The sequence below is a fragment of the Parasteatoda tepidariorum genome, chromosome 9, assembly GCF_043381705.1.
Source record: "Parasteatoda tepidariorum isolate YZ-2023 chromosome 9, CAS_Ptep_4.0, whole genome shotgun sequence".
Lineage (NCBI taxonomy): Eukaryota > Metazoa > Arthropoda > Arachnida > Araneae > Theridiidae > Parasteatoda > Parasteatoda tepidariorum.
The window spans coordinates 33,589,417-33,617,031 of NC_092212.1; the positions used below are offsets into that span (position 1 = coordinate 33,589,417).

Sequence of the window (27,615 nt, forward strand, 5' to 3'; positions counted from 1 at the left end):
AACTTGAAGATGTTTCAAATTATACTTAATCTTAAATGCAGATACAATTTTTGGATAGTTAAGAGAATTAAGTTCTTGGACAATGATTAGATTTGCCCTATTCACAAGTTCAAAATGTGCAAATTACTAAGTGATTGTTAATATGATTACGATCAACAGAAGAAAAAAATTGACAAACACAAAAAGAAAATCATAAAAAAATTGTGGCACAAACCTGGCCCTTTTCCGAAACATCCCCCAAGATCTGCTTCCTCTAACAAACCATCAAGAGCTCCTTCTTCTTCTTCACTGCTCTCATCTGAGCTGGGAGGGGGCAAGCCAGTTGGCCTTTCTCTATATAAGACACTCCGATCATAGATGGGATCTGACATATTTTGCAAATCTTCAGTCAGATTTCTGTTTATAACTTCACCAGGTAAACGTCTGCAGAACCATTTAATCGTAAAATTCTAAATATAAAACAAAGTAATTTAGTAAATACAAAGCATCATTTAGCATTCCTTTCTTTTCTTTTTAACTGAATTACAGACAAATTACAAGTCAAAGAAAAATTAATTTGTGTACATAATATTTTTACTTTTGAGATTGTTTGTTCTCTAAGGATAGAATCAAGCTTTAGATTCATAACTTTCATTGGAAATAAAATAAAATTAGCTTTTCAATTTTACACAATTTAACGATTTGGAATTATCGCAGCAAAAAATTTCAGTTGTAAAAATGAAATAAAACTGAGAACTAAGTGTTAGTATCTAAGAAAAAATTGTCAATGTAACATTTTTCCATTCTTTAACATAAGGGGAAATCAACATTATATACTTCCCCCATTAAATATAGTTAAATATTACTTAATGTTAAACATTATGCAATATGACACATGAATAATTTTATTTTGAGTGATAAATTCTGATTTAAAAAAATCTTAAAACAAATAATATAATATTGTAATCCAGAAAAAAATTTATAAGATATTTAATTTATTAAAGAAAAAATTCTGATATATTTTGTGGCTCTAAATAAAGTAACTAATTTTAGCACTCAACATGTCCTGAAATGCAATAGGAAAAAAAAATATACAGGACTTTTCTTATCAAATTACAAAATGCATTTCATTTAACAAAAATTATATATTTTCGTAAATTATTATTACAACAGTTGATTGCGGCTTACAGCCTACTTATTTTGAGACTTATTAGCATACAAATCTTTCTTTTTATTAGAATTTTATTCTTTTCGTTTCATTTCAAATAAAGTTCAATAAGATTTCAAATAAAGTTCTGCTTTTGCATAAACTTTGTTTGATATATCAAAAAAATTAATATAATAAAATAAGGTTCTAGTTATACAAATGATTTTTACTTGTTTGAAAACTTTTGATTTTATTTGCTTGTTATAGTTTGTAAAAGCTTGAAAGCTTTTTTCTAAAAAAACTTAATTTTTAACCTTTCAAGAAAAGCAGTTATGAATGCAAGTTGAATGTTATATACTAGGCATAGGATCATCTTTTTGTGACAATTTAAAAGTTTGATGGAACTTTCTTTAAATACTAATGATTTATTAAAATTTTGTCATTTTTAAAACTTTTCAATAGAGATGTACAGTTCCCAAAGATTAATTAGCATATTTATGTTATCCTACACAAATAATAATAGCAACAGCACAATAAGTCAAAAGTAAAAATATTAAATATACTTTGTTGTTTTCATCATCTGGGTCAATAGAGTTCTGCCCAGGATCTAAAACTAAGCCTTGTCCCCAGCCTCGAGTCACACGAGACTGCGCTCCTTCTGTGAGTCTAACGATAACAGGTGAAGGCACTACTTTAACGTAAGTTTCAACAGCTCTCACAAGAATTAGCGGAGGATTTTGTATAAATACTAAAAGCAGAAAAAAAATACAGTTAAAAAAACACAAGAAATTAGTAAACCATATCAATTGAACTTGAATATAACTAAAATACAATGTTAATAAAAATTGAGACAAAACCATCAAGTGCTATATCATAAATTTAAGATTTAGAAAAAGAATGAATAAGTACGATTCCAATTATGAATAAGTATATTTCAGATATTTATTGCAGCAGGTGCATAATTAAATATCAAGGTCAGTATTCAATTAAAGTATATAGTAAAACAGGGAAAGATTACACATTAGTTCTTAACTTTACAGCTCATGTAAGTACTTAGGCTTGTTTATACAATCCAAATTCTTGAAACAAGATTGGTGGAAATTGATGTAAACTTGTCTTGATTGGAACTTTTATCTTGTAAATGATCATCCAAGCTCTTGGTCCAATGTCTTGGGTGATAGAGCATGTTCTAAATTCTGCCCAAGTTTTTCCTTCCAAAACCAATCAGCTTCTAAAATGTCATAACATCAGGGAGCGGAATATGATCTTTTCATTTTGGTGTCCGTTTTCATATATTACAGTCTAAATAAATTAATCTTTTAGGACTCAATTGCGTTATTTTGCCTTCATGTAGACCATGATTTTTATAATTTTGAATATGAACAATGCACATGTGCAAATTTTTCATCCAACCAATCAGCAGCATCCAAGAACTTGGGTAGTGTCAACAAATTGTTTAATTTCTTGAACAGAAAAATTCTTCAAAGAGCTCGTTTCAAGCACTTGGTATGAATAGACAGGCCTTTATGCATATGTACTATTTAAGCTGAATTATGATTTTAATCAGATTCATAAAAAAACACATTCATAATTGAAATATAATTTGAATAAATTGAGACAAAAAAATGACTTTAAAATGGAAATAGTATTAGATTTTACCATAAGAATAATTAATATAGCTAGCTGGAGTGATAAGTGGAAAGAAATAAGCATAAATTTGTAATATATTATTTTCAAGCTACAGAACATTAAAGAACCAAATTTAAAATGTTAATGACTTAGGAAATGATTTATGATTACTTAGGTTAACAGTTATTGGTCAACAATAAAAAAACTTATTATTTTAGTAGTGATCACCTATTCAACTTGATACAAATTCTGAAACAACAGAATAATGACAAAAAAGGATACTCGAAACTTAATTTCTCAATGATTTTAAAAAAGAATTAAAATAATCATTGAAAAAAAAACATAGAAAAATGAAAGAAATGTAGGAAAAAGAATCAAAATAATTTTGGTTTGTTTTGAACGCTTGAAGAAAATGTTTCATAAGAGCAATTTAAAATTATTGTACCTCAAATAGTAAAAGCCACAAAACCAATTTAAAAATAATGATTTAAAATAATGAATAAAAAAATTATTTTATTTAGTATTATCATTATTTGTACTCAACAATTAGAAAACTTTGGTTTGAAAAACCATTAATTAAATATCGAAATATCACATAATTTAAATAAAATAATACACAAAAAACTGTTCTAAATTCAGTTTAGAACTATCTTTAATATTTAAGCAACTAAAGTTAAAAAACTTCCTGTCAATTCTTCCATTTCAAATCTTCTATCTAAATCAATCAAAAAAATCATAAAAAATAATCTTCTTTAAAATCATAATTAAATCAAATGTGAGAATTACCTGTCATATTCACAGTAAATTTGAACTTATAAAGACCTCCTTTCAATAAGAAAGGCCTTAAATACAGCATAGATTTTCTATATGAATCTACCATGGTCAAATCGATTTCTTCAAGAACTAATCCATTTGTTTCATTTAATCGGTAACCACTCCAATATCTCACAGTTTCGCTTGAATCGTTACACTTCATTGTTGTATAAGAGTATAACACAACAGGTATAGACCTATTATGGAAAACACAAAACAAAATTATTAAAAGAGCAAAAAATTGCAACAAAACAACAACAAAAAACACACACACCCATTAAAATCCCAGTATGAAACGAAAAAAAGTGAGCTATTTAAGAATACTTAAGGAAATCAGAAATAATAATTGCACCAATGAAATACAATTTATGCAGCTTTATTTTCTGTTTAAGTGCAAAATTAAATCTCCTAATCAAAAGTGCAATTCAAGCCTAATAGGAGATGGTGAAAATATTAATAATGATAAAAACATTAATTTATGCTTAAAAAATTTTCATTCATCAAAGACAATTCAGTTCATCACATAAGGTAATTACTGAAACATAAATGCTTCAGAGTTCCAAATTAATACAAACAGAAAAAATAAAAGACTAATACAATTATTATACCATTGGTCATGAAATTGTTGAACCTAAACATTTCATAACTACCCTGCCCCACAATAGACTGTAACTGGAATGTTATTTTACTATTATACATAAGACAAAGTTAAGCCTAATCTTATTTTCTTCTATTTTTCCTAATTTTCAAAATAACAATAAAAAGAAAGATAGGTGTATAAAAAATATTTTTTACCTTATAATAGCCATTAGCGACAAAAAAAAATTAAGAAACTTAAATCAGCAGTTTTGTTTTAATCTGAACTTTACAGTGCTGAATTATTCTTTTTTCATGAAAAAAAACACTAATGATAAAGTCATTGGATAATAAAAGATAATTTTTGCATAATTTGTATTATTGCTTCATTGTTCCTGGAATGCATTGTTTGTTTGCTGGACAGATGCCATTAAATAGATGGGGGAATTTTTAAATTTGTCACCTCATTTCTACCTGACTCAAGACTGCTATGTGCAATAAAATAAAGAAAGACAAAGTATAAGGAAAATTTTGAAAGAAACTTATTGTAAAATAAAATATTAAGCACAATAAAATATCAATCCTAAATTTAAAAAACAAAAAATTTTATGTTTTATTTTAATATTAGTTCCCAAATTCTAAAATATTTTACTGAATAAAAAATAATAAACCATTTACTGTAAATGATGAGAATAATATACAAAGTTCTATTAAAATTAAGATATTTAAGATCAGATACAATGGCAAAATGGTTAAGGCACTAAACAGTAATTGTGAAGGACTGATGTTCAATCCTCAGAAATGGATTGAGGCCCATCCAGCTTCAGATTGATTTTTAACAGCCTAGTCTGGGAAGCAAACCTTATTTGGGAAGAACGCCGACCACATTGCCACTATCATGCCCTAGGTTATAAAATTGTGGAGCCTTAACCTCTAGGCTCACAATGGACTTTTTCAGGAATGCTTTACTTTATTCCAAATATGTAAAACAGTAATTGTGAAGGACTGACGTTCAATCCTCAGAGATGGATTGAGGCCCACCCAGCTTCAGATTGATTTTTAACAGCTTAGTCTGGGAAGCAAATCTTATTTGGGAAGAACGCCGACCACATTGCCACTATCATGCCCTAGGTTATAAAATTGTGGAGCCTTAACCTCTAGGCTCACAATGAACTTTTTCAGGAATGCTTACCTTTATTTCAAATATGTAAAACGGTAATTGTGAAGGACTGACGTTCAATCCTCAGAGATGGATTGAGGCCCACCCAGCTTCAGATTGATTTTTAACAGCTTAGTCTGGGAAGCAAATCTTATTTGGGAAGAACGCCGACCACATTGCCACTATCATGCCCTAGGTTATAAAATTGTGGAGCCTTAACCTCTAGGCTCACAATGGACTTTTTCAGGAATGCTTTACTTTATTCCAAATATGTAAAACGGTAATTGTGAAGGATTGACGTTCAATCCTCAGAGATGGATTGAGGCCCACCCAGCTTCAGATTGATTTTTAACAGCTTAGTCTGGGAAGCAAATCTTATTCGGGAAGTATGCCGACCACATTGCCACTATCATGCCCTAGGTTATAAAATTGTGACACTTTAACCTCTTGCCTCACAATGGACTTGTTCAGGAATGCTTACCTTTATTTCAAATGTGTTTAATTCAGTCAAAATTTGATATGAAAATGCACACACTTGGTAAAGCTACTATAAGAGAGTAAATTCAAAAGAAGAAGAAAAAAATTAATAATACAAACCTGTAAACTTCTGGAGCCAGGTAATAATTTGGAATCCTATTCCTGATGGCCAAATCAGGAGCTTTGCAAGTTTGATTGGTAATAAAGAACCTGATAGTTGTATTTACTTCTGAAATGGCATTGAATGCCTTGAAGAAGGCATCAATATATCCTTTTGATATGTATGAATGTCGGATCACAAGAGGATTTTCAAGTTCACCTTCCCAAACCACTTCTTCGGCCGTATCGTTGCAAGTCTCGCCATTTCCAAATGCCCTCAGCACTGTTCCATCATCATAATCAACTAGTAAGCACGTGTCTGTGCCAATTCTCTCTAAATATACCTAAAATGAACAAACAATAAATCTTTTTTAAAAAAATCAATTAAATCTATGAAGGCTGTTTTTTTTTTATAAAAGCTTGGCCGTCATATAAAATAACACTTTTCATGAATAATATGTTTTTTTTGTGAATAATATTATATGCTATTTGAAATAAATATTCATGAAAGTTAGATCAATTTTTTCGCCTATCTTTAACCAGTACCCACTATGGTAATTCTGAAAATGGTGCAAAACGCCAATATGTAGAAAAGTCACACTTTTGATAAAATGAAAAGCAATTGGGACCTATTTTTTTAATATTTAAAAAATAATTTAATTGTTGCACAATTTGGGCTCATAAAAAGTTGCAAAAATTTAAAATTATTCATCAATTCAAAAATTTTAATCAAGGTGAAAAAAATCCTGCAAAATCAGCAATTCAAAAAAAAATTTATAAATTTTCAAACATTAAGGTTATTTGTCCATTTTAAAGGATAAGGAAAGTTGATTTATATAGCTTTGCCTTAAGTGTAAAGCATTTTAACTGACTCCTTTTATTTCAATTGGCGAAAGAGCTTCGAAAAATGCTGTTAAGACAAGAGTATGGAAACACAATTAGTTTCAGTTCAGCAATAGTTCAAACTAGATACTTACTGTAATCTTGACTTATTTAGAAATTTTTTGTTTGGTAATTTTAAATCCTGAAAATTTTAAACTGAAAATTTCTTTTAAATAACTGAAAAATACCTCAAACTCTTTATCCTCTTCTTCTTCAAGGGTAGCATTTACATTGTCTATTGCTATCAAGCCTTCAACTGGTTCCATTAAGTACAAAAATAAAAATACAGGATCAGTTGTTTTTTGTACATGATTGTAGGCAGATACAGTGAAATTATAATAGCCAGGCTGAAAGAAAAGTAAAGTTTTAATGTACATATTTTTAGACATTGCTCTAACATTCTTACAAATTTCAGATGCAAATAAGTTAAAATAAAGAAAAACATATTAAAAACTATCCAGAAGTTTTGGGCTATAAACACATGTTCTTTAAATAAGGTCACCCTCTACTTAATGGATAACGGATATGGAAAAAGACTCCAATCTAACAGCATTGAGTAATCAAAATGCATCCTTTTTGCATAAGGTGAAGAGAAACGAAATGGGAAAAAAACTATGTAATTAACTTTGGATAAAATAAGAAATTTTTCAAATAATTGAGTTTCTACTGTCCATGAATTTGAAAAATATTTCAGAAAATAAGAATCATACCTCTTGAAACATCATAGTGTATGATGTATCAGAACTATTCATTAATGTTGTTCCATTTGCCATTTGAACAATGTAAAGTTCAACTTCACCTATAAAGAATATCGAGGCATTAATAAATGATAATAAAAAAATTTTTTAGCTATATAGTAAGTTAATTAAAAAATAAAAAAGGGAATTGGAATCAATGAAGGGAAGAAATAATTAAAATAAATAAAAAATATTATTAATAAACACAATATGATAAAGAATTAAAAAGCATGTACATTATGTGTTGTATTTTATGAATTTTATTATGCATTAAAGGTAGTTTGGAATACATAATAAAACACAACACACAATGAAAAATTATCAATATAAGTTATTTTAAATAAATAAACCATAATATTTAAGTAAAAAAAGTTTCATAGACACATGAAATGTTTTTATCATAAAATTTAAAATCCTGCTTTAGACCAAAAATAATACTAACAATTAAGTGAAATAAAACACACAATTGAATGACATGTATAAAAAATAAAATAGAAACAAATAAAAATAAATAAAGTAAAATAAAAAACTTTCTGTCTTTAAAATTTTTGATTTAATCTAAATTCATTTGGAAATCAAAAAATATAGTTAAGTATTAAATAAGCATTTCAGATATTGAAATGGTTAATAATTTTTAACTTGGTTATTAGAAATAAAGAAGAAAAAACTAACGTTTGGTTTTCTTTTTTAAAAAACTTAAGCCGATATTAATTTTTGCAAACAGTTTTCTTACATTGCATGCTTCACTCTGGTATTAGAAGTCCAATCTATTAACTCTATGAAAATGAACTCTATTTGATTAGCTCTATAGAAACAGCCTTTTTTAAAGCTAAAATTTTTTTTGAAAGTTTATGTAAAAATTTATGTCTAATTTTGGAAGACTATGATAATTTTTCCAAAGTAGAAATTGCATTTATAAAAATGGACAGATTAAATTAAAATGACCGCTCCTTATTTTAACAACAAAAATTTTTATATCCATATGTATATAAACACAAAAAGGATAAAAGAACAGAGATTATTGAAGAAAATTAAGAAAAATAATGATTAGTTTCATTTACTGTACATAAGCTGCAAGTACATGAAACTGATAAAATAAGTAAAAAATATAGAGAGAATATAGAGAAAACATGAAAAAAAATATTTAAAAAATATAGAAAATAAGAAAAGAAGTCATTAAAAAAGCTTTTAAAAAAAATTCAACAAAAAAATATTATTAAAAGTCGGGAAAAAAAATAAGGAAAAGATATAATCTCGTCATCAGCTCACACAATTATATCCTCAAAAAAAGTGCTTTCTAATATTGTATTAATAAAAACAAAACAAAATATATTGATACAATAATGTTAGGAGCACCCAAAAAATTTAAACGAAAATAGAACATATTAAGTAAAAAATGTAAAATAAAACAATCCACTACAATTATCCTTTAAAATAGCCGTACATATAAAAAATAGCTTAAATAGTCTCCCAACAGAAATAATTTTGATGCTATTTTAATCTATGTATTAGCACTTCAAATAATTATTATAATAAATAAAGTTAAAAAAAATTATCTCATAATACAACTATACAGTACAATAATTAAAAAAACTTAGCTAGATTAGTACTAGATTAGACACATTAATTCCATTTAAAAAGCAAAATAGTGCCTTCTTTTAAAAATATGAATGAAATAAAAAGGAAATTAAATTTTTAAAGTTTAAAGTAAATATTTTTTTTTTATTCTGAAAAGCAAAAAGCAACTACAAATTAAACATGTGATTAAAATAAATAATTGATCAAGGTTTAAAATCAAGATTAATCAATGTTAAACAACTTTAAATATAATATCTGATTTGGAGATCATCAAAAAAACTCAGGAACGTTTTAAAATGCTATTTTCATTAATAAGGTATTTATTTTTCAAAAAAATAAAACTTGTACATTTTCAACCACTAATATTAAAGCCAAAAAATTTTCCCACATGCTGAGAGCTTTACAGTAATAATAAAAACATAAAAAATCATATAATTTTTTTTCTCTAATTGAAAAAAAAGGTAAAATTCTGTTGCTAATTATATTATGTAACACAATATATAAGGAAATAGCAGTCTACGTCTGCAAGAAGTCACTATTTTTTAAAAAATAGTAGTTACTGTTCAATTACTGAAAAAAGTTGTTATATTCGCCTAAAGTAAAAAAATAGTTGCAAATAGCCGCTTTTTAGTTGCCAGTGGAAACTCTAAGCATATAATATAAGCATATCGAACAAAAATTTATATGAACACATTCAATTATAGGAAGGATGTGATTTGCCAACTATGAACAAAAAATTTGTATTTGAGTGCTAGTGGTATTAACTAAGCAAATTTCTAATGAATTACAATGTTTCACCAATTAGGTTCAAAAGGGAACAAACCTTTAAATTTCCCTTTATTATTTTGATTTGCAGAAATGCTGCACAGGTAAAAATGTCTTCCTATCTAAAATTTCTTTCAAAATGTTCTAACAGATTTTACTTACAAAACTTTTGCAGCTAGAGATAACTCTGTTTCGATAAGAACTATTACAACAGTGTTTACATAATATTACCCATCACCTGTAGGTCACTAAAACATTCATCATTAATGCATTTTTAAAGTAGAAACATTTACCTAGATTTCAAAAATAAAAATCTACCTCAGCATAATCAAATAACCTTTTTTATTTATTTATATTACCTGTGGCAACACTCATATGCATTGTCACATTTCTTTCTATAGGGAACTTATTCTTATCAGGACCAAAACCAGCAATCTGATCATGACTGGTAAGTAATGGGCTGTGAAGTATATTTACTGCTAAGTCTCTTATTCTTACAGCCGTTTCAACCTATAGTAGTAAACGTTTCAGAAATTAGAATCAGGAAGTAGTTTTTGATATTACACGAGTACTTTACTTAGAAAAAATTAAATACCTCGGTTAAAAGTGTGTACGATGACACAATGTTTGAAATTCGGATATTAACAAGATATACTCCAGGTTTTCTATACTTGTGTTCAAAAGCCTCTTGTATACCTTCACCGTCTTTTGGAATATTCCATTTAAATGTTTTTTTGTCACCAAATGTAAAGACTGCGGTGGCATTAGTAGGGAGAAGTTCTGATGCTGGATAAGACAAATCAAAGTTGATGGCACCTAAAAAAATTCAAATGTTAATATAAAATCAGTTACAAGTAATGGTTCATCACAATGAAGCCTCAAATAATTAATGTAAATTTAATTAAATCAAATAATTAATTACAAGAATATATTACTATTTTATATAAATTTGAAAAGCACTTTGAAATAAAAATTTTAAAATTTAGTTTTTGTCATAGGAACCAATTCGACAAAATAGTCGTTGTAGTCGCATTTCTTTAGTTGTCAATGGCAGTTCAAATAAGGAATGGCAGATGAAATAAGGAAAGTAAAAAAATAACTAGAAAAATTAAACTATTTAATCTGAACTTTAAATTTAAACAATGCTTTAAGAACTAAAAAATATCAAATTTATCACTATATAATAAAAATATAGTAACTTTTTAACACTTTTAATGAAAGGATCGATGAATCATATCACTAACCAACAGGGTAGAAATAACATTTGAAAAACGTTCAAATTATCTTAAAATCTGCAAAATGATGAAATTTAAAGTTTAAATTATATAAGATTATGCTACTTAGTAAAAATAGAAAGGTAAAATAAATATGAAAGATTTTAATATTATAACTGACTCAAAACTGAATCTTTATAAGTTTACAAATATTAATAAAAAAAAAATTCTCATAATATATTTAAATTTAAAGGCCTAATTTCAATCTTCATCCTGAGATTATTTTTTATTTTCACTTATTCATTTATCATTATTATTGTTACTATTATTAATTTATTTAGAAAATCACAAATTTGTCATTTTACATGTTCTTTTGGTAAGTTTGCAATTATAATAATAATATCAAAAGGTAAAAAAATCAATATTCTAAACAAGTGACACACAACCTATGGTTCAAAGTGCAAAAAGTGGCTCACGAAAACTTTTAACTTAGCTCTAAATCTAAACTGTCCTAAATATTAATGAGAATAGGAAAAAACATTTTACAGGCTGTGCCCTGTAACAGTAAGTTACTGACCTAGTTCACAGCCTTTCTTAGAGTATGGGCATATCATTCCAATTTGCATTTTTTTTATAGCAAGGGATTAAAATAATAAATAAATCATAATTTTAAAATTCTAAAGGCAATCATGACATTAAAATATAAAACAACGTGAATAAAACACAAATGGACATACTATAGTTTCAATTCTATTAATACAAGAACCTTCTTCAGTGTCTAAATGTTCATTTATGATTTCATTATGACACTGAGGAGGGTTTCTGTTTATGGAACTGAAACTATAGTATATCCATTTATGTACTTTAATTTGTGCTTTATTCGCCTTGTTTTTTGCTTTGGTCTACAAGGCACTAAATATACCTAATCCTTTTTGAACCATCATATTAATCTGATACTGTTTCATTGACCAATTTTGCATAGTGAGTGTTTGTTAACGTACACATTTGGGGGTCATGAAAATTTTAGTTTTCAGAAAAATTTAAAACTAAAATTTTAATTTCTTTTTTAATCTTGTAATATATATGTTCGAACTCATTTGCATGTAATATTTTAACTATCTTTATCTGAGCAAAAAATTAATTATACAAGTATAAATACTTTCAATTATAATTTTAATAGAGCCTGCATTCATAATTGCAGTTTTATGACAAGACAATGTCATCCCCCAATTGTACAGTACAGAACCTCTTATCCGGAAATCAGAATACCGGAACGAAATTCAATACATTTTCCCGCCCATTTTTTTTTTAAAAAAAAAATATATATTCCTCAAAAGATTTCAAAATTCTTCTTTCTTTTTTAAAAGATGTTTATCATCATTTTAGAAATAATCATTAGTTCACTACACTGTTAAAAGAAGAAAGAGTTTTTTAAAATTATTCTAATTATATATATATATATATATTTTTTAGTTCAGTTTGACAATAAAAAAACGGCTTTTTGTAGCGATTCAGAAAACCGGAAAAATCAGTTATCCGGAATAGCGATGGTCCCGATTGTTCCGGATAATCGGTTCCCTACTGTACTNGAAAGACATTGTGTGTGTGCTGCAAGGGGCAAGATATCAGCTCCTAGGTTTTTTTTCTTGCTTTAAAACATCAACAAAAAAAAAATCGAGTTAAAGGGAGTAAAATTCGAGTAATCGAGAATAATTAACATGAAATTGAAGATAAAAGGGTCGGGACCTCATAAAAAATCGAGTTATAGTAATATTCGAGTTATCGTACTTCGAGTTATAGCGAATTGACTGTAGTAATAAAAAAATTCTCATAATAAATCACATTGATATATCTCAATTTAAAGCCCTAATTTCAATCTTCATCCTGAGATTATTTTTTACTTTCACTTATTTATTTATCAATATTATTATTACTATTATTAATTTATTTAGAAAATTACAAATTTCTCATCTTACAGGTTGCTTTGCAATTATAATAATAATATCAAAAGGTAAAAAAATCAATATTCTAAACAAGTGACACACAACCTATGGTTCAAAGTGCTAAAAGTGGCTCACGAAAACCTTTAACTTAGCTCTAAGTCTAAACTGTCCTAAATATTAATGAGAATAGGAAGAAAAAAATTTTTTTACAGGCTGTGCTCTGTAACAGTGAGTTACTGACCTAGTTCACAGCCTTTCTTAGAGTATGGGCATGCCATTCCATTTTGCAATTTTTTAATAGCAAGGGATTAAAATAAAAAATAAATCATTATTTTAAAATTCTAAGGGCAACCATCACATTAAAATATAAAACAATGTGAATAAAACACAAATGTAAATACACAAATGGACATACTATAGTTTCAATTCTATTAATACAAGAACCTTCCTCAGTGTCTAAATGTTCATTTATTGTTTAGACACTGAGGAGGGTTTTTGTTTATGGAACTGAAACTATACTATATCCATTTATGTACTTTAATTTGTGCTTTATTCACCTTGTTTTTTTGCTTTGTCTACAAGGCACAAAGTATACATTATCCTTTTTTGAATCATCACATTAATCTGATATTGTTTCATTGACCAATTTTGCATAGTGAGTGTTTGTTAAAGTAAAAAAAAAAACAATGGAAATAAAAATATAGCCACATTGCGTTGTTTACTTTTATTTTAAATGTTTCTTTCATATTGAGTCAGTTTCATGAAATTGCTGTTTGACCAGTGTTTATTGTGAGTTTTTGTATTTTCCTTTTTGTATTATATTCAAAATTCTGTTTGAAATTTCTCGTCTGATTTGATTTTATGTATTTCTTGTATTTTTTCCTGGACTTTTACAAAACCTTTGAGGTACTGAAAGAGCTAATTTTGACATTTGTCCGCTCTCTCAATAGAAAAGGTTTTGTTCTATGGCTTCAGGAGCTGGTGCCCCCTGAAGACATCGGCTTCGGTGGCCATATTTTTATTTCCATTGTTTTTTTTCTTATTGCTTCAATTATTCTTTCTTTTGAAAATACTGCTGCTTTGCGCGTTTCTTTCAAAGAAAGTTCTGTTATTATAGAATTAAATATTTTGTATTCTTTTACTTATGTTTGTTAAAGTACACATTTGAGAGGTTATGAAAATTCTAGTTTTCAGAAAATTTTAAATTAAAATTTCAATTTCTTCTTTAATCTTGTAATATATATGTTTGAATTTACTTACATGTAATATTTTAACTATCTTCACCTGAGCAAAAAATTAAGTATACAAGTGTAAATCCTTCATGTTCCTTTCAAATAGAATTTTAATAGAGCCTGCATTCATAATTGCAGTTTTATGACAAGACAATATCATCCCCCAATAGTACTTTATAGTTTTTTTGGACAGATATCTAAAAATGGTTGCGTGTCCCTAGTGTTAATAATATTTCTCAATGTAAATAACAATTTCTAAAGCTAAACAGATGGCGCTTTGCACAGTAATGTGAAATCATATCATTAATTGTAATCAGTTTCCTCCAAGTCACTGTATCATGAACATCATCCGTGTTTTGTTATTAAATACATTTGTTAAAGGTGTTTTGTAATGATTTAACCCCGAGATCAGATCATCATATTTAAAACCTAGTATAATCTATAGAAAATGTTCCAGAATTAAAATTATGACAAATATTTATAAAAAAAATGTTTAATTACTTGGAAGTATCTGTGGTGTATTAGTCATAACACCATAAATTGGAAGCACAGGGCGTTGGGCTTTAAGCACATGCACCTGACTGAAGTTAGCATGAGGGTTGGAAGCTCTCACTCGAATCACATATACTCCAGGTTCAGGATATTTGTACGTCTTCTCATATTTACCACCTTTCTTCACCTCTGATAACAAAAAGATAAGATAAGTAATCAAGAGACAAATATTACATATTTCAAACAGATAACAAAACAACTATACAGACCTCTTAAGAATTCCTTCTTAGATCGTCCATCTCCAAATTCCCAAACTAAGTCAACAAATGTGCCTCCACTAATTTTTATTTCAATAACAACTTGATCAGTTGTAGAAACATCAGGAGGAGTTACACTAAGTTTCAGTCCAGCCAGAGGCCTTTGTGAATCTACTTCCTGCTTTCGTAATACAGGCTCCGTAGAAAATTTGTTTGATAGTTTCATATTTACATCATGCATACCTAAATAAATTTTTTCAAAAATATTATTAGAAAAGATAAGTTTCTAAATTTTGAGTAATAAATTAGTTTTAGAAAGACAACAAAAATATAAAAAATAGTGCGGCAAAGTATTGCAATAAATTTATGAATTAATGAGAGCTTTTCTTAAGATGAGTTTATAAGAAACCCTTTAATTGCCTTATTTATTTATTACTTTTATTATTATTACTTTTTGATGTGGTTGATTGAAAAGACTTTATGAACACATGAGTTTAAAATGTTGAAAGTCGTCTTCCAAAGATCCATTTAAAAAAAAAAAAAAAAACGTTATTCAGTTTTTAAAAAATTAAAATTTTACAATTTACATTTCCCTAACCATTTAAATTTTTTTTTCAAAAATTCTTTAACCAATAACTTTGAATTTTACTAAAAAGAAAAAAAAATGATTATAAAGTATAAGCAACTACATAGTGGTAACTTAACACTGCTAAATGTAAAAGTAACATAGTTAAAAAAGAAAATTACAAATCAAGAAAATAGGAAAATCATTTAAATGAGAGGCAAAATTATGTTTGTAGCAACTATTTTATTTATTTATGATGTGCATATATAATCCTTAAAAATGGGACAGATATATTTTTTTTAAAAAATTACCTTACAATTATCAATAATTAAACTATTCATTATAAATTATTGCTTTTGTATGTAAACTTTTCAGTTAAAATAACAATTACTTGAATATAACCTAAAATCTTTCTTTGTGAAAAAATATAGGCAACAGATTTTTTTTCTTTAACATGTTATTTCAATTGAAAAAAAATCAAAGCAACAAAAAACTGGATACAAACTTATAACTTGCCTAAGAATAAAAACTAACTTTAATTAATAAAACCAAAACATCTGAACTATTTTAATTCAAACTGCCTAAAATATCAATAAAATTTTAAAATCAGAAAATTGCTAAAAATGTATTTGTAACAAAACTATAAAATACAAATCACATAATGGATAATCATAATTAATTCTCAAACAAAGGTTTAACTTATTTGAGGATAAATTGAATAATTAACTTTACCTTTAAAATTAAACATTGAAACTAACCTATTTTTTTACTAAACATGTATTGAACACCAAGCTCTATTGGATTATTTATAATAGCTTGGAAATAGTGCACTTTTTGAGTATTAGCTAAAGCATCTTGTGGTATCACAGTTTCTTGCATATCAAATGTAACAGCTCCTAAATCTGCTTGTTCTTTTAAAAATGGCTTTCTGTAATAAAGAAATAAAATGCATATAATATAATAAAAAAGAAATATAATAATATTATAGTAAAAATTAAACATTATGTCTCATTATTAAAAAATAATGAAACATTAATAATATATTATTAGTAATATATTATCATTAAATCTAGTTCAGTGGTTCCAAACCTATTTCGAATCATTCACTAATTTTTCAACTCCTAAAAGCTGATTCCCCCACACACCTGTTCCAAAATTTAAAAAATATATACATACTATGTTTATTCAGATACAGATTATTTCTTAACAAAATTCAAAAATAAAACAACAAAAGAATAGACAATTTTGGCATATACATCTGTCTAGGTTTTTCTGAAAGGTACCTATTTTGTGAAATTTTAGACATAATTTGTGAAAAATTAAAAATTATATTTAAAAATCAACACAAAAATATGGATTTATCGTTTCTTAAGGGATACAAAAATAAAATTTTAAGAAAAAGTATTTTGTGAAACTACCGTTTTTCCTAAAGTTTAATTTGCGAAGGTAACGTTAAAAGGTAGTAAATTCGGCCCTGACAGACCCCTGTCTATGGTTCAATAATTTTTTTGTATTAAAAAATAATAATTTAAACAAAATAAATTAAGAAATCCTTCAATTATAAGTATACAGCAATCCATAGTTTTGTTTGTCACTTTTTGTGATTTCCTATTCCTCGATTATTCTTAGACACTGTGAATAATGCTGGCGAGGTCTGAAGCAGTTTTTTCTTTAAACTTCAATCTATTTCCCTAAGATGTTTTCATTTGACTCAGTGGAGTCTGATTTTCTTGCATTTAATGAAAAGAATAGGAGATCAAAGATAAATCGGATGTCGTTATGGAGAAATCTTTAGAGGCAGGCATTGGCTCACATTGGGCTGTCTGGCCAACTATGATGATGATGTTTTTATTTGTAACAGAGTTAAAAAGCCTAACTTGCAAAGATAATTGGACACAAAACGAAATAATACCCTGAAAGCCACTATTAGCCACAGAAATAGTACCCCATAACTTGGATAAGATTCACACATTAAAAATTAAATCTGAAACTGATTCCTCTTTAAATATATTCTTAGTTTCCGAATCTGTATTATTTAGTTCAAGTTCAGTTCTATTGTACAATTCAGTTCAAGAAATTCACCTTGCAAAGTAACAAAGACATTATCAACAGATAAACTAAATAGATTTTTATTTTGCCTAACTTATCAAAGAATTCCGGAAAGAATCCTCATAATCCCTCTTGGTAAGGAAGATCTGTTTTAGTAAAAAATAATAATAAATTCATCTTTGAAAATCTAAGAGGATAAAGTTATAAAGATAATCAATGTGTAAATAATCACTTTCAACATTTAAACAAAAACTACTAACTGTTAAAACAGAAATTCTGAAACCAACAGTTACATCTAGTTCATGTGATGTTCAGTGTTTAATAGACAGCATGATAAGAACTGGGAGTCTATTGACAAAACCAAACTACTTTTTTTAATAAAGGCAGTAACAATAATCATTTTACTAAATTCATTTCCTTGTAATATTTTAATATATTTTTTATTTCCTTTCGAATGTGTATAATCTTCAAAATGCATCAAACTTGTAACCTTTAATCTTCCTTTTAACTTAAATCAGAGGCATAATGACTGACACTTATGAACTTAAGTTAACAGAAACCTAAGTAAATGTTTTATTAATTTACTACATAAACAAATCATAGAGGCAGATTTGAAGTTTTGGCATGGTAAGGAAAAACATAACAACACATTTAAATTAAATACGAGGGTTGCTATTTATATTTCTGGCCTAATAATGAAAAAACAAATATGTAGGATCGAAATTGGTTTTATTGTTTTTCAAAATATTCTCCATTATGANATAAAATGCATATAATATAATGAAAAAGAAACATAATAATATTATAATAATAATGAAATACTATGTTTCATTATTAAAAAATAAGGAAACATTAATTAAATATTATAATTAATTAAATATTATAATTAATTCTAATTCAGTGGTTCCAAACCTATTTCGAATCATCCGCTCTTTTTTCAACTCCTAAAAGCTGATTCCCCCACACACCTGTTTCAAAACTTAAAAAATATATACATACTATGTTTATTGAGATATAGATTATTTCTTAACAAAATTTAAAAATAAAACAACAACAAAATAGACAATTTTGGCATATACCTATGCTTCAATATTTTTTTTTGTATTAAAACATAATTTAAACCAAAATTAAAAAATTCTTTAATTATAAGTATACAGCAATTCATAGTTTTGTTAGTCACTTTTTGTGATTTCCTATTCCTCGATTACTCTTAGATACTGTGAATAGTGCTAGCAAGGTCCGAAGTAGTTCTTTTTTAAAACTTCAATCTATTTCCTTGAGATGTTTTCATTTAACTCATTGGAGTGTGATTTTCTTGCAATTAATGAAAAGATTTGGAGATCAAAGATAAGTCGGAAGTCGTAATGGAGAAATCTTCAGAGGAAGGCATCGGCTCATGTTGGGCTGTCTGGTCAACTATGATGATGATGTTTTCATTTGTAAGAGGCTTAAAAAGCCGAACTTGCAAAGATAAGTGGACACAAAACGAAATAATACCCTGAAAGCCACTATTAGCCATAGACATAGTACCCCATAACTTGGATAAGATTCACACATTAAAAAATAAATCTGAAACTGATTCCTCTTTAAATATATTCTTAGTTTCGGAATCTGTATTATTCCAATCAAGTTTGGTTCTTTTATACAATTCAGTTCAAGAAATTCACCTTGCAAAATATCAGAGATATTATCAACAGATAAACTAAATAGATTTTTATTTTTCCTAACTTATCAAAGAACTCTAGAAAGAATCCTCGAAATCCCTCTTGGTAAGGAATATCTGTTTTAGTAAAAAAATAATAATAAATTCATCTTTGAAAGCCTAAGAGGATAAAGTTATAAAGATAATCAATGTGTAAATAATAACTTTTAACATTTAAACATAAACTACTAACTGTTAAAACAGAAATTCTGAAACCAACAGTTCTTGTTATGTTCAGTGTTTAATAGACAGCATCATAAGAACTGGGAGTCTATTGACAAAACCAAACTATTCTTTTTAATAAAGACAGTAACAATAATTATGTTACTAAATTCATTTCTTTGTAATATTTTAATATATTTTTTATTTCTTTTTGAATGTGTGTAATCTTCAAAATGCATCAAACTTGTAACCTTTAATAATCTTCCTTTTAACTTAAATCTGAGGCATAATGACTGGCACTTATGAACTTAAGTTAACAGAAACCTAAGTAAATGTTTTACTAATTTACTACATAAGCAAATCATAGACACAGATTTGAAACTTTGGTACGGTAAGGACAAAACATAACAGCAAATTTAAATTAAATAGTGTAGTCACATTACTGTCACTGTTGTAAAGAAGATATAAATTTATTTTCAACAAAGACTTGCAAGTATTTACTAAAAACACTTAATATTAATAATATTAATAATTAAATAAAAGTCTCATTTTTAAACAAGAAAAAAACTTGAATGCTTTTTAAGTATAATATATTGCATGCATAATCTCTATAATTAATCTTAATCTTTTCATTATCAGTGTTATCAGTAGGAGAGGAAGAATCAAATTATTTTTGGAACGTGCCTTCACAAATACGAATGATAGGTACAGATGATATATCTGGTATATGGTAGTGATTTGTTTTCAAAGTTCCTAATAGCTAAAGTGTTAAGAAACGATCTCAGGAATTTAAGTATTAGTTTAAATAAAAAAATAATGCATGTATTTTTTACCTATATGCCACTTTTGCCATTGCAGAAATAAAAGCAATGAGGTCTCCAGGGAAAACTTCAGGAGTATCTGTTAGTGTAACATACTGATGACCAGCTTCAACCATGATCTGTACAACATGCGCAATTTCAAATTCAAGAACTTTGTCAAGATTATGAGAAGGGCATTTAAGTATTTTATTGCTGGTGCAGGTTTGTAGTTGGGCACAAAATGCCTCTTCTTTAGTACAACTTCGAACATCCTTTACAACAGGACAAACAGCATTTTCTGGACATTTTTTCTTCAGGACCTATGAATATAAGGTATTATCAATCAGAGAATACACTCACATATGGTATTCTTCATTCAAGAAAGCTCTTTCAAAATTTAGAGTGGTTAAACAGTTTAACAAATACAGAAACTTGGCTAAAATAAGAAGAGATAATTAGGGCTCGAAAAATTTCAAACTTTTTACATGTCCCGGCAGCAATATCCATACTTCAAAAACCATACCCAAATTAAACTCTTGTGTGCACAAAAATCTTTTTCAAATGCATGTTTATGAAAACAGATTATGGTACCAAGAATTAAACTATTGAGAAAAAAATGACATTGATATCTTTTTTGACACTTTTGAGTATAAATCAGAAGTGTTAAGCATTATTAATATAAAAGTATTCAGTATTATAAACAAAGCACAAAGAAGTGTTGATATAGTTATTTTGCACAAATAAGCACTGATATAGTAAATGCAGAGCATTATTAATATTAAAAAGAATTAACATCGAAGTTTTATGTATTATTGGCAAGTGCATGCTCTGTAGCGAGCTCAATATTTAGGTCTTACGAAATATAGTGAATTTATTTTTATTTTTCTCCACTTATTTTGGAAAGTGCTAAGTTAATTATTTTTTGGGTTTTCTGATTAAATATTTATGTAAGAGTAAAAAGAAATGACTGATCAGAATTTTTACATGACTTGGGTATGAAAAAGAATATAATTTTTGAGCCTAATAACTATTAAATTAGCCCAAATTAAAATTTGAAAAGTAATTTAATGTAGTGCAACTATAAAATCAAGTAGTAATATAAAAAATAAATTTTAACTCAAGTTGAGAAAACCCTATCTATCAAAAAACGTCACATTTTAAGAAGAACTATGCATTTATTGCTCTTCATGATTGTCTAAAACAAAAAAATTGTAATTTACTGTTAACACCAAGTTCTATGAAAATTATATGATTCTGATGGAAATGTAAAGTTTATTATAAAATAAAATTTTACCATAACAGCCATAGCACCAGATTCTAAAGCCCAGAGTTGTACAGCAGAAAGACGACCCCTGGTATTTACAGGTTCTATTTGAGGTATTACAAGCATGTAGCCAGATTCTTTAGGAGCCATATCAGGTGTAAGGTGTTGAGGGATCAAAGGTCCTATTGCTTGAACATTTGTATCTGAATGGAAACAATAAATAAGGTCCATGAGATCCTTGCATTAAGAGTTTCAATAACAGTTTTTTATACAAAATTTACATTAGTTAAATACAGTGGAACCCCGATTTTACGTTGTCCGTTTCGTACGTAATCCCGCTTCCTACGTCATTTTCTGCTGATCCGTGAAAATTGTCTATACCGATAATGTTAAAAAATCCCGGATTTTGCGTTACTCCTTTTATGAAAATCCCGTTTGATGCGTTTTTCTACAAACAGATCAAAAATTTTTTTTTTATTCTATTCAAAATGGTTTTACTCATTTTTCCGTGCTAGCATACCAAATGAGATTTTCAGCCGGTTTTGTTTGAGTTTGAAAGCTATAGCATTTTTTCTCATTTTTGAAACCTCAGTCATCGTGTTCTTTTCTCGAAAAAAGATGTCGAAACTAAAATGCTTTTCTCTGGCCGAAAAGGCTGAAATCATCTAAAAAGCTAAAGAATTTCATGGCACTAAAGTTGATCTTGCTAAATCTTTGGGTATTGCTTATTCAACTTTACAAATGATTTTAAAGCAAGAAGCTTCAGTAGAACTAAACGCTGAAAAACTCGGAAAATATGCCAAGAAGAGAAAAGCCCTTTAAACATCTCCGTATGATGAGTTAGAAAACATTTTAATGAACTGGTTCAAGGAAGCCAGAGCAGCAAAGATTCCTATAAATGGATTCATCCTGAGAGAAAAGGCGCTTGAAATTGCTGAAAGGCTTAAGCTCCAAGGCTTCAGTGCATCAAATGGCTGGATCGATCGATTAAAAAAAAATGAAAAATTTATTCTTCAAATCTATCTGTTGCGAATCCGATAGTGTGGATATGACAATTGTGTAACAGTGGAAAGAAGAAACTCTGCCAAATTTATTAAAGGGCTATAATCCAAGTGTCATATTTAATGCGGACGAAACGGGATTGATTTTCAACCTATTGCCAAACAAGACATTGACAATTAAAGGTGAAAATTGCCATGGAGGAAAGCTTTCAAAAATGGGCTCTACTGTTTTGCTCTGTGCAAATGCCGATGGAAGCCAAAAGTTAACACCTCTTGTGATCGGTAGAGCAGAGAAACCACGGTGTTTCAAAAATATCAAAAGTTTTTCTACCGATTACACTTCAAACAAAAAAGCATGGGTGAAGCAAGCATTATTTAAAAATTTTCTTCGAAAACTGGATAAGAAAATGAATTTTCAAAAGCGCAATATAATTTTATTCCTAGACCAATGCACTGCTCATTTAAACCTTAAATTGAAAAACATGCGTGCGAAAAACGTGCCAACAGCTGATCAAGCGATATAAAGTATAAAACTCTAAAACAATTTTTACTTGCAAATGTAAATCAAGATGCAAATTTGCAAAAAAATTGTTAGTATTGAACGAGCTGTATACGAAATTGTAGCTAGAAACGAAAAGCAAGTAAAGATTACTCATTTTTTCCATTAATTTAACTGGTAGGTGTCAATTTTTAAAAATATGCATAGATTTTTCTTAACCCCGATTTTACGTTATTCCGCTTCGAACGTTTTTTATCGCTAGTCCGACAGAAAACGTAAAATCGGGGTTTCACTGTATATATATTATGAGTAAATCAAAATGTATTTATTAATATTTTTATGAACAGGGAATCTATGCAAGAAGGAAGAAACTATTGTATAATACTAAAAACCTTGTAACTTGTATTACAAATATTAAAAAGAAATTAACATAGCCATAATTTTGGAATGAGTTAAGGTTTATTTCGTGAAAAATATTATAAGATTTGTTAATGTACCTATCTGTTAAGACAATAGTTTTTGTAATTCTTATAAATAGCAATATTGCTAAAAATCAGGCTAAAAGAATATCAGATTTTTTTACATTCCTTTCTGGCAAGTTAGTCTACAAAATACATGTGTCTGACTGAAACCCTTAGATGCCCAAATGTTATTTTTAATACATCTTAATGAAAGCATATGAATGTGTTTATTATTAATTTACATCTTAACAAAAATCTTTGAATTGCCTTTTATTAAGTTTGATGCATACCTGGGAGCCCCATTAAAACTTTATCAGATTCATCCCCATAATCAATTTCCATTGTTACAAATCCTCCAGTAATTGTAGTTAAATTACATGTCACAACTACAGTTGGCTTCACTACAGGAGGACAACTGAACACTACACTTTTATCTTCAATCATGTCTGCAACTGTCACTTCCGTACTTGCAAGTACTCTGTAAGACTAGATAAGAACAAAACATTCATATTAATGTTGAAAGCATATTGCAACAGATAGAAAATATTATAGTAAACAAATATAATTTAAAGTAATATAATTGTTTCATTGAGAATGAAATTGTTAGAAAAATGCAAATTATAAATGGAATCAAGAGAATACAATTAATAGGTGCACAGTTAACAAAAAAAATCTCAACTCGTGCCAAAATTTAGAAAATAATAACATAAATGCAAGTAGCTTTTACATACTGATTTTTATTCATGCTGGCTCCTAATAAATTAGTTTGACACCAAAAATTTTGTTTTCTTGTAGAATCCAATGTAAAATACTAAATAGAATATCTTTCTATAGATTGACTCTTGTAAATGACACAGATACAGGAGTAATTGTAATCCTACCTATAGAATATACACTAGGAATACATGCACAGCCTGTTACCAAAGGAGTAACTGCAACCCTCATATTGTCTATGTAGAGTTGTCTGCCTATAAGCTAAAACTTGTTTGGAAGAAAAAATCTACTTAATTGACATAAAAAAAAAATTATTATTAAACTAATTTCATCAAACTTAAAAAAAAAAATTTAAAAAAAAAATAATAAAATAAAAATAAAAAAAACTGAAATTATAACATTAAAAGATACTTTTACATTTAAGGTGCATTAAATAATTTTAATACATGCTCTTATAAACATCAAAGATGCTTACAAAAATAAACAATATGGGCATTGAAGCATTACTTTCCGTTGTAAGAGGTACCTAATATCTTAATATAGGAACTGTAATGATGGGTTTTATGGGCTCCTAAAATGGATAAGTAGGTACCCATTAAATTCAAAATGCCGAAGAACTAAATCAATGTTGTTCAAAGATTAGATGTATATAGTTTATAGCAAAAATAAGCAAAACTTCAACTGTTTAATTTTAAAAAACTCTACATTCATGTAAATATTATACATAACTTGCTGCACTTACTCCTGTATTTCACTTCTATGCACTTACTGTTTATCTTAAAAAATTTTAAAACAAATTGACATTTTTCTTAAAACATTATGGAATAATATTCAGTTAATATCGATTTAAAAACCGAAATTCATGTGTTCAATAAAAGCTATTTCTTTAAAAATCTTTTTTTTTTTTGAAAAAAATTGAGCACCCCTAATTTAGACTATTTAAAGACAACAGAATATTAAAGTATGAGGTAGAAGATGAGATTATGCAGCTAAGAAGTTAAAACTTGCAAAGCCGTATTTGAAGAAGTTACTATTTATATCAAAGATATACTCACTTCAGGGGCACCAACAGGTTTGGCTGAAACCTGAACTTTATATTTTCCAGGCACAAAGTATTTATGTGCCTGAACATCATGCACATCATTGAAAGTTCCATAACTGCCATCTCCATAGTCAATGGTGAATTCTACCGTTTCTCCAGTAGCATGGCTTACAGAAAATACAACATCAATTGCAGTCTGGACTACATCATCAGATGGTTTAACTGATAGCTCAGTTACAGATATAATTATGTTTGATCGATAGAAGACAAGGAGATCTGGATTTGTACCACATTCTTCTGGTGGTGCAACCGGTACATTTTCAACTATAAGTAAAATACATAAATTTAATTAAACAATGCTTTAGTCCAGGGTTGGCAAGTTTTTGACACATGACGGTTTTCACCGGTTTATACCATGGTTTTTACCGTCATGTCAAAAACCCATAGTTTTGATAAAACTATATTTTTATTTGAGTTTAACTGCTTATAATTTAAAATTAATTCATTTTTGGGCAATAAAATTGGAAAAAAATTTGTTAAAAGATATTTAAGAACAGATTCTTGCATTTTCCCAACATGATTATATCAAAACATACTATTTGAAGTAAAATATTAGGATACTAAACAAAATTTTCAACATTTCCAAGCATCATTTTGTTTGGCATATTACATTACTGAAGAATGTCAAGTCATTCTTGACTTAGAGTTTGTTAGTAGTTACAAGTTTTGAAAGTTTTGTTTAGCTTATTTCTAATATTTAAGAAATGCCAAATTTTAAATTCTTCTTTTTAGTTCTTGAATTTATTAATAGTTCCAAGCTTTTTTGTTTGTTTGTTTGTTTGTTTGTTTGTTTGTTTGTTTCTAACAAGTAAGAAGTGCAAAATTTTGAATCCTTTGCAAATCAAGCTATAATGATAAAAGTATCACTATTTTCAATAAGTATATAATAATATTTCTATATGAATGTACATCCTTCTATAAGATTACATGTATATAGTTGCAAAATCAATAGCAATCATTTACAACATTCATTTATAAAAGCAATTATGTGAAAATAATATATCGTCCACAATGCTTTAGTCCAGGGTTTTTCCTATGCCATAAATGAAAGAAAACAGTAGGTTTTTGACTGTTTTTACCACTGTCATGTCAAAAACCAGTTTTTGACAGCAAAAACCCAACCCTACTTTAGTCTTATAAAAAGCAAATATAAGAATAAAAACTTATAGCTATTAAATTTAAGGAACAAAAGAAAATTTTATAAGTTCTGCATTAAAAAGAAATTATGTAACAAAAGCTAAAATAATTCTCTTATGTCCATTGCTAAAAATAAAACCTTTTACATTGATAATTTGGGATATTTACGTATCAACATTTGTTCACACGTACTATCTTTGCCAAGATGTCAAATGATTTTTTAAGTTGCAAAAGTTTTTAAAAAAATATATGTTGCAGTTTGCCTGAGGGTGGCTGAGGTTTATACCTTTTGAGTTGGCCCCCTTTTGTGATATTTTTAGTTTCTTGCAGGCCACTGCCCAGAAGACAACGAAACTAGATGATGATTTTAGCCTAGATATGAAAATCATTCCAGCAGTTTTCTTTTATTTCTTGAAAATTACCAAATACTCAAATAGAATGAGTATTGTTTATATCAAGAAAATTCATTCTAATTCAGCTCAAAAAGGAAAAAAAAAACAAATTGATATTGCCTAAAGGAATATTTTCATATTATGATCTTATGTGCCAACTACAACCGCAAAGTGGCAAATGGATTTTAAACTTGTAAATTTCTTTTTAAGAAAAAACACATAGTAGAGGTTTGCCCAGTAATGGCTACGAGTTATAACCTTCAAGTTGGTATCCTTCCGTGATGTTTTATTGATTTGTTAAGGAGGGATTTCTCGCAGCATACTGTATGTAATTTGGCAATTATTTTGTCGTAGATCATGATACAGAAAAATTTCCCTAGCTATATCTACAGCTCCAAATTTAAACCTTGACGTAGGTAAGCCAGTAAAATAGAGGTATGATTCATGGCTGACACAAAAAAAATCAAAATAATAAATTTGGTGATCATTTTGACATAGAAATAATTCGTAGAAATTTATTATTTACCTTAGAGTAAATTTTAAAAAAATTACATATAATGGTTTGCTCAAGGAAGGATACGAGTTTCACCTTTTTGGTTTAACCCATTCAGTGAATTTTCGTTTTTTTTTCCTATTACTAAAGTTTCTAGCCTGCTACAGCCCAGATATCCCTATAAATAAGTAATTATTTTGACGAAGAAACCTATACAGGAAAGTTTCCCGTTTACCTATAATTTTAACGTAAAGTATTCTAAATTAAAATTATAATTCAGAAATGTTATTAAAAA

The 27,615-nt window shown here is 27.8% G+C and overlaps 1 protein-coding gene across 2 annotated transcripts in view; it reads right to left on the bottom strand.

The window, feature by feature from the left end:
- The window catches only part of LOC107436602 (polycystin-1), a 94,102-nt gene that overhangs the window by 46,224 nt on the left and 20,263 nt on the right, over positions 1–27,615 (bottom strand). For both annotated transcript variants that reach the window (XM_043040586.2, XM_043040587.2), the window contains 15 exons: positions 25,252–25,562; positions 23,773–23,968; positions 21,552–21,724; positions 20,291–20,577; positions 16,303–16,472; positions 14,992–15,222; positions 14,732–14,911; positions 10,437–10,657; positions 10,201–10,351; positions 7,472–7,560; positions 6,950–7,108; positions 5,901–6,223; positions 3,542–3,765; positions 1,690–1,874; positions 215–449 (listed from right to left, as the gene is read on the bottom strand). In XM_043040586.2, the coding sequence (XP_042896520.1) occupies positions 215–449; positions 1,690–1,874; positions 3,542–3,765; positions 5,901–6,223; positions 6,950–7,108; positions 7,472–7,560; positions 10,201–10,351; positions 10,437–10,657; positions 14,732–14,911; positions 14,992–15,222; positions 16,303–16,472; positions 20,291–20,577; positions 21,552–21,724; positions 23,773–23,968; positions 25,252–25,562 (3,135 nt within the window). The remainder of the gene's footprint in view (positions 1–214; positions 450–1,689; positions 1,875–3,541; positions 3,766–5,900; positions 6,224–6,949; positions 7,109–7,471; positions 7,561–10,200; positions 10,352–10,436; positions 10,658–14,731; positions 14,912–14,991; positions 15,223–16,302; positions 16,473–20,290; positions 20,578–21,551; positions 21,725–23,772; positions 23,969–25,251; positions 25,563–27,615) is intronic.